General features: G+C 34.9%; 3 protein-coding genes across 3 annotated transcripts; 1 reads left to right on the forward strand and 2 right to left on the reverse strand.

Annotated features, from left to right (window-relative positions):
* Positions 1-605: 605 nt before the first annotated feature.
* GCK72_015989 (uncharacterized protein) lies at positions 606-1,064 on the reverse strand (the record flags this gene model as incomplete). The annotated part of the gene is made up of 1 exon (XM_003090253.2): positions 606-1,064. The coding sequence occupies one exon, from the start codon at positions 1,062-1,064 to the stop codon at positions 606-608; it is 459 nt and encodes a 152-aa protein (XP_003090301.2).
* Positions 1,065-5,976: 4,912 nt separating this feature from the next.
* GCK72_015990 (uncharacterized protein) lies at positions 5,977-6,429 on the forward strand (the record flags this gene model as incomplete). Its single annotated transcript, XM_003097731.2, has 1 exon — positions 5,977-6,429. One exon carries the CDS (start codon positions 5,977-5,979, stop codon positions 6,427-6,429), a length of 453 nt encoding a protein of 150 aa, XP_003097779.2.
* A 1,204-nt stretch (positions 6,430-7,633) lies between these two features.
* Positions 7,634-8,605, reverse strand: GCK72_015991 (uncharacterized protein; the record flags this gene model as incomplete). The annotated part of the gene is made up of 3 exons (XM_053731252.1): positions 7,634-7,897; positions 8,043-8,108; positions 8,474-8,605. The coding sequence occupies 3 exons, from the start codon at positions 8,603-8,605 to the stop codon at positions 7,634-7,636; spliced, it is 462 nt and encodes a 153-aa protein (XP_053586024.1).

The following is an 8,605-nucleotide window of genomic DNA, read 5'->3' on the forward strand; positions in this document are numbered from 1 at the left end:
AATTTTAAGAAGTGAACACCTCGAGTCAGTTTTTTGACATCCTATGTTTTGCTGGAACAGTGAAATAATTCTATTGAAATGCAAAAGTTACTTAGATTCAAAATACCGAAAAGCTAAAAGTTTCTGAAAATATTGTAGCAGGATGAAATAACTTGATTATCAGATTCAAAAACAAAATACAAAATTCATGATTTTTTTCTGAAACAGTGAAAAACTGGTTTTCTGTTTCAATTACTCATTTTCTAATAATCAGAGATACCAAAAGATTAATGCGCTTCTTTCAAACGCATCTATGAGAAATTGAGTGTTGAATAGATTTCCCAGACACCACTAATTCAAAATCCAGAATTTCAACTAGTTCATTGGAGATAGAACTTATTTTATTGTGCAAAATTCACTGTTTCGCAAAATTGACATTTGTTTGAAAACAATTCGAAAAGTAGTAATCCGAGGCGAATTACATTACTGTCAAGAGAGATGGAAGATCATTGTAACAATAAAAATTGAGGATTTGGATAGAATATTACTGTAAGATAAGTGATGTACTGTATTGAGGAATAACAGATTACTGTAAAATCGATAGGAGTACTGTAATCAGATTTTACTCAGTTACTTTCATTCTTTCTATAGCCCTTCAAATCCCTAATTGTACAAATTCTGAAGACTTGCTTCATTTCTTCATGAATAACTCCCCAAGACATATTGTAGTTCCATGGCTTCTCCTTCTCCTGAATAGCACGGAGCTCCTCCAACTGCTCTTTCTGCTCCTTCAACAATTTCTCAGCCATACGAATCCAGGCTTCCAGTTGGTCAATCTCCATGTCTTGACACTTCATCTCATTCTCATTTCTCACTAAATCATTGTAAATCTCCACTTTTTCGCATTCCACTATATCCATTTTTTGACTGATTATCGAATTTTTCAGCTCGGCGTTATTCAATTGCTCCGTGAGCTTTTGAATCTCATTTCTCTCAGTTTCCAGATCCATTTTGAGTCCTTGAATTTCCCAGGATTCTTCACAATCAGTTTTCATGGGAGTCGAGGGAGCAGAAGATGATGACATCGGGTACTGTAGTTTCTAAAAATAAAAAAATCAATAAAATGAGGGGATCTAGGGGAATGGGATGACTGACTCCCCCCGGGAGTCCGTCTTTCTATCGAGCGAACGCAGTCCGTGACAGAACGGTGTTTGCAGACGGATCCCCATTTTTGACGACAGGTTTCCCAGGGTACTGTAGGGTACTGTAGGGTACTGTAGCACCCTGGGAAGAATATCGAGCGAGTGTCCCATTATCCCAAATATCTAGAAGAATCTCATATAATACGCCAATTACATTGATTACTCAAATATTTTTAAAGTATGGAATTGAAACAGTAACTTTTAGAAATACTGTATTAAAGTTGAAAAAAAACTTTTTTCACTGTTTCAAGGGATGTGAAATTTGTGTGTTAGTTATTGAGTAAGTAGTACGTTGTACTTCAAAAAATCTTTATGAGCGTCTGAAATTCCGGATCTCCGGATTTTTATTAGTACGTCAAACAATACTGATTCGAGATATGCTAGAATTATTGCTTACTCAAAACCGTTGAAAATTTTTTCATTTTTACTTGAAACAGTGATTTTCTTTAAAAATTTTATGAGTTTGAGAGTTTGGACACAATAAATACACATCGAACTATAGCTTGACAAGTGAATTTTATAATTATTCAGACAGTGAAAACTGAAAAAGCTTGCAATACTTGAAATAGTAGAATTGTTTGAATTTAGACCGACACCCGAGACATTGAAAATTTGAAAAATCGAAAATGAGAGCAATGAGAGGAGAGAAAAGACCGTTCACTCCTAGAGAAGAATGAATGGGACGACTGACTCCTCCCGGGAGTCCGTCCTTCTATCGAGCGAACGCAGTCCGTGACAGAACGGTGTTTGCGGACGGCTTCCCAGGGTACTGTAGGGTACTGTAGCACCCTGGGAAGACTATCGAGCGATATATTTTGAAGTGCCATTCAAAAGTGGGAAGAGAACTGCTGTTGACTGTTTTAAAAGTTGAATCCTTATCAAGAAAACATGACCTCTTTGGCGGTGAAAAATTCTTGAAACCTAAAAAACCGAGAATCTGTCTAAACTCTGACTGACATTTCGAGAGACCAAGCAGATGAAAATAGAAGCAACTCTGAACAATTGGAAAAAAGGAACCCCTAATTTTGAAACAGTAGATTTTGAAAAATTGAACAAGATCTTGATTCTTCTTAATTGAAAATAGTAAAATTAATTCAGAGTGATTATTTTTGGAGAAGCACTATACATAATTTAGTTAAAATATATTACTATTTTACAAATTAATCTGCAATTTTATAGTTAAATGTTGAAACAGTAGATTCTGTTTTTCTTTAATTGAAATTATATACATCCTGAAATCTTATACAATTGTAATTGCAATTGTTTTTTTTCACCCTAAAATTCTAGTTTTTCAGAAGCAACTGATCTGATTGAAGCAAATTGCGTTAAATATCCTAATTTTAAAAATTGAACACTTGGAGCCAGTTTCTTGACATGCTATGTTTTGCTGGAACAGTCAAATAATTCTATTGAAATGCAAAAGTTACTTAGATTCAAAATACTGAAAAGCTAAGTTTCTGGAAATATTGTAGCATGATGAAATAAAATAGTTATCAGATTCAAGAACAAATTACAAATTTCATGATTTTTTTCTGAAACAGTGAAAAACTGGTTTGCTAAGTAACCGTTTATCCAGAAATCAATCCAAAATCTAGAATTTCAACTATTTTATTAAATATAGAAATTATATTTCTTGTGCGAAATTCACTGTTTCACAAAATTTTGTTCTGTTTGAAAAAACTCAGCTTACATTGTGATTCTGAATCATACGTTTTGAACGTGTCTTGCGCACAATCAAAATGGTTAATTTTTAATTGTTAATTATAGTTTTAATATTTACTGACTGATGACAAGCCAAGTATAAAAGATATAATTAATTTCTGAAACACTAACTTTTTTTTTTGTTTTGAGACGACGCTATATGAGTGTTCACTTTTTCCGAAGCCGAATAGTTTTCGACATTAAGAAAATGGTAATTTTAAGAGTTGGTCATTTTTTGAACTGCAGATGTTCATCACAATATAAATATAAAACGTTTCAATATTAAAAGATACATTTGAATCAGTAAAAAACGTACAAAAAAAAGTATCTAAAAATAATTTTTTTAAAAACATTTTCATAATAGAAATTTCAACAAGGAGTCTATCATCATAAGTACTTTTTAGTTAATCATCTGATTGTCTCGAAACAATAAAAAGTTTAATGCAAACGTGAATGTTATAGTTTGTGAAACAGTAAATAATTTTGTATAGACCTTCTGACATTTTTTTGGTTTTTGGGCCCGAAAAGCTACTTAAATTATTCACGAGTTTTGGTGGTGAAGGATTTCGGAAACATTTGAAACAGTAATTTTTTCTCGTTTTGAGACAGAAAATCTCAAGCCTAAGGAGTTTTTCACGACTAATGTTGATTTATATAAAAGTTAGAATTCTAGATAATCAATTCTTTTGAAATCGGAACTAATAATTGCTGTAATTTGAAACAGTATCTCTTCCAAAAGAATTCAGCACTGTTAGTTTTGAAAAGCTAAAAATTTCAGAGCCTTATTAACTCCAGATTAAAACCAATTACACATTTTTGAAACTTTAAACATTTTTTGAAAAATCTAGTTTACTGTTTCAGAAAAGTTTGAAACTTTTCCGAATTTCCAAGCATATCGATTCTGAACAGGTATGTTTTAATTAGAACGTTTTTTTTAATCATTACCAGCTATAACTAACAAAGAGACACAATTTATTTTTGAAACAGTAATTCTCTCATTGTGTTGCTGACAACGACTTACGGTCACCGGAATAAATCGAAATTGATTTTGAGAAACAATTATTCTGAAACAGTAAAAAATTGAGAACGGCACGCTTCTTACAATCTACCGAAACCGAAGAAAATAGTGTGCGAAATTGAGAGACGCGGAGAAAAAAAGACATTTCTCAAAGAGATTCCGGTGGAGCGCAGTTGTTAGAACTGTGCCGAGCTAATAGCCTCCAAAAAAGATGTCTGTCACTGTCAACATTTGAAACAGTGAAATAAATCAACTTTTTTTACTGTTTCGAATAATAATTGAAGTTTTCTTATATAGAAATACTTCTAGTGGTTGATCGTATAATTATGACTTACAGAGCTGGAATCAAGATGCTTGGAAAATTTCGAAAATTTCAATCTAATTATGAAAGTATTGTTCAATAACTTTTTAATTAGTCTTTTTTTTCAGAAACAGTTTATTATTAGCATATTATTATCACTGATTATAGCATTATGATCAAAAGGTTCAAAAAATTATAGAAATTTCGGCTCTTTATGATTTAACGGGGGTTTTAAGAATAAACGGGGGTTTTCGACAAATTCTATTTACTTATACTAAGAAAACCCCAAAATGGTGTGAAATGACTACAGTCCCTCCATTATACATTTTTTTCTTTTTTTTTCATTATACATTTTTTTTCACAAACCAGGCATTCTGTTGAGTTAGAATTTATGAGTAGTCTCAGCTCCATCTCTTTTTCTCGTAGCTGTCATTCGACGTCTTCCTTTTTCATCAGACGTAGAGGACAGGTGTGGAATGCGTGTAGGAGGGACGTACATTCATAACATCTCCCTGTGGTGACACAGTATCTCATGAGTACATCTTTATTCACTGTGCAGGCGAAGAGAGGATGTCTGCCTTCGCAGAATTCGCACGTGACTAAGGAAATTAAGTAAAAACGAAAGAGAAGTGAAGGAAACTAACTATGATTAGAGAATCCTGAAAGTAAAGAAAGTAAACGAGGAATAGTTTGCGATTATAATTATTTTTAAAGTGAAAAAAAAGTACGTGTGGTGATTTGCGATATTAAAACCACAGAATTTTATACAAGTTTTAGGCCAGTCATTTGCCACGTTGTTGTGGACTTTCTTTAGTCCCTAATGAAAGCGAGGAGTGGGGAAATTACACAGAAAGATAAGAATAATTAACTTAATATAATTAAAAGGAAAAAACATATTAATTTAGAGAAAAAGGAAACAAAAAGGGAGAGGTGAAAAGAGTCCGTCGTCATTCCAACTGATTCGAAAACCAACTCTCCGTCTCTTCCCTTACTATGTTCCTATTCTTATTTCCGCTTTGCCTTTTTATTTCTGTACTCTCTTGGACATCTCTAACTGAGAGATATTTTGAGGTCAAGGTGGGAAAATCGTACTCATTTAAACGTAAGGCACTGTGCGGAGTCCCACAAGGATCAGTTCTATCGCCCATTCTCTTCGGTATATTTGTCAAAGATGTCCCAAAAACTTTACCAGCTGGAGTCAAATGCCGTCAGTTTGCGGACAACCTAAAAATGTATGCCTCTTTCTCTAACTCAGATTCTAGTAACTCTCTTCCTAATTGTCTCCAATTAGCTATAGACTCTGTAATTCTATGGTCAAAAAAAGCAAAATTAGATTTGAACAATAGTAAAACCGAATGTATTACTCTAGGCAATATAAGAAGCTATGAATACCTACACTATAGAAGGTAATATTAATTGTCAGAAACCGTTAATTAGAGATCTTGGATTCCTGATAAGCCCCAAACTGGTTTCAGTGAACATTGGCACAAGGCCACCAACTCAGCAAAATTCCATGTCTCCCAAATATTTACGAGCTACAGTAGTAACGATTCAAAAATCATGATTTAATTGAGCTAAAACTGGAGCTTCTGAGTCGGGAACCGACCCAGAAGAAGTCGAGTCACTAGGGATAGCCCTAGTCCAAAGCTATGTTCCGATTATCGACAAAAAGAAAGGTATCATAGCCGACCTTTTTCGTATTTTTACGGACTACACTGTATCTCATGAATTGAACGTAAGCGTTCCAGCTTCTCCAGAAGACATTTTTTTAGGAGATGGAACGCTCCTTCGAGGAGTCCACCCTCCAAGAAGAAGAAAACGAGGTATCACCACCTCGCATTACTGTATCATCCACCCATGTCATTAGCCCACCACCTAACAATACCAACCCAATCACAAGTGCTGAATCAACCAGCCCCGAGGAAAATAACTCGGTTCACTCTCTACCAAATCAAATACCAGAAACCCCGATTCTTACGAATACGGGAGGAACATCCAACCAAGGAGTCAACAGGGCACCTGAAAAAAGCTCAGAACCTTTTTTGAATACTAACTTCCGAAACCCAAGAGTACAACAATTCTTCGATAACACACACATAACACCAACAACTATAGTAATCAACAAGCACGAAACAAGCCAAGATATCCAACTAACGAAAACTCTGAACAACCTGAACATTCGGCATACAGAGGAAACTCTCAAGATGCCCGTAATGCGCAGAATCTAGAAACCAATCTGGAACGTTCGAGAAGTCATAACAATGAGTCCTTCTCAAATCAACAACGGTTCCTTCAAACTTATCCACGCTTCCCAAGTGAGTCCAACCACCAATTAGACTTGGAGGTGAACAGCAACATCAAAAACGCCATAAGACAACAGAGACCAACTACATGAGAACTCTGCGAAGGCAGACATCCTCTCTTCGCCTGCACAGTGAATAAGGATGTACTCCTGAGATACTGTGTCACCACAGGGAGATGTTATGAATGTACGTCCCTCCTACACGCATTCCACAACTGTCCTCTACGTCTGATGAAAAAGGAAGACGTCGAATGACAGCTACGAGAAAAAGAGATGGAGCTGAGACTACTCATAAATTCTAACTCAACAGAATGCCTGGTTTGTGAAAAAAAATGTATAATGAAAAAACATGTATAATGGGGGGACTGTAGTCATTTCTGACCATTTTGGGGTTTTCTTAGTATAAGTAAATAGAACTTGTCGAAAACTCCCGTTTATTCTCAAAACCCCCGTTTATTCTGAAAACCCCTGTTTATTCTGAAAACCCCCGTCTATTCTTAAAACCCCCGTCTATTTTTAAAACCCCCGTTAATTTTTAAAACCCCCGTTAAATCATAAAGAGCCGAAATTTCAAACTTGTCCGAAACAGAAACTTTTTTCTGTATTTGGGAAACGGTTTTATATTGGCTTTGTTGGTACATACAATATTAATATTTCACACTGAAACATTGCCAAAAATGTTTTCTAAAACAGTAAAAATCACTGTTTTAAGTGTTAGTTTACAAACTATTAAAAATGTAAGTGATTCAATGTTCCGTTCGGATTAAATTGCCCCTAGACACATAAAACATTTACAATTTTGGAGTTTTAGGAACAAGGCAAACGCGCTCTACTGAACAATGTGTTTTAGAAAAATTGAAATTTTAGGCTAATATATAAAAGAATATCTGCTCTTGCAACAAAATTTTGTGAAAGCAACTTCAATAATTTTTTTGTTGCTTCAACCGTGTACTCCTCTCGGATAAGTCGATTTTGAGGTTTTCCAAAATTCAGAAATACGGATGTTACCAATTCTAAAATATTAATGTTTTAATTATCACATTTCATTTTTACCATCGAGCATGTGAACATTTTCAAATGAAATCCCAATTAAACTTTATTCATTTGAATAATACCCCAACAAAATCAAATCACAAATATTTAGTCGCGTCGAAATCCTTATCAAAATTCTCCGCATACTCCTTATCCTTCTTAACAATCGACACCATCTCCAAGTTATCCCTATTCGAATACGCCGTGCTCATTATTTTTTTCTTATCCTCAGCACTGCATTCAGTATGTTCCAGAAGGTCTCCAATACATTCAACCACTTTTTCATTGTAAGCCACGCCCACTGGATACCTGGCCCGAGCTCCGGGTGTCAAGCACTGCTGGAATTCCGATAGTCGGCCAGCCTAAAACCGAAATTTTCTTAAAAAATTGAATTCAAATAGTTACAGTATATCTTTTCGACACAATCCGTCACTCCTCCGCTCAACTGCTCCTTTGTGAATAACATCTGGTCAAATTGGAATTTGGTCAACTTCTTCATCCCTTTACACTTTCAATACAACCCATTGTATTCTTCAAGTTTCCGTAGAAATCGAAATCTTTTTGAGTTGTTTTCTGAAAATAATCCAAAATCCAAATATAACTTTGTCAAAATTCGGAAAAAAAACTTTAAATTGTTCGTTTCACTAGATTCAGCTCACTGGGAGCTTTGAGAAAAGTACCCATTTTGGGTCTCACCACGAAAACTACAGTAATCCGCGTTTTCATGTCGAGACCCAATATTGACGGAATGTGAGCTTGTGGGTACTTTTTTGAAAGCTCTCAGTGAGCTGAATCCAGTGATACAAACATTTTTATTTTTATCCAAAATTTGACGAAGTTTCGAAAATTCTCAAAAGTAACTGCTATAACTTTGTAATTTCTGGGTGCTTTTTGTTAATTTTTGATGTTTCCAATCCACAAAACGCGTCTCAACTCACATTCTTCCACCACTCGTCAAAACAGTCCGCCCATCTTTTCTCCTCCGATTTGCAGACGTCCTCTTCAGTTAAAAAACGACACGTGGCAATACTCAGAAGCATCAGAAGAAGAATTGAAAGAGATTTCAGCAT

Source organism: Caenorhabditis remanei, chromosome IV (assembly GCF_010183535.1).
Source record: "Caenorhabditis remanei strain PX506 chromosome IV, whole genome shotgun sequence".
Taxonomy (NCBI): domain Eukaryota; kingdom Metazoa; phylum Nematoda; class Chromadorea; order Rhabditida; family Rhabditidae; genus Caenorhabditis; species Caenorhabditis remanei.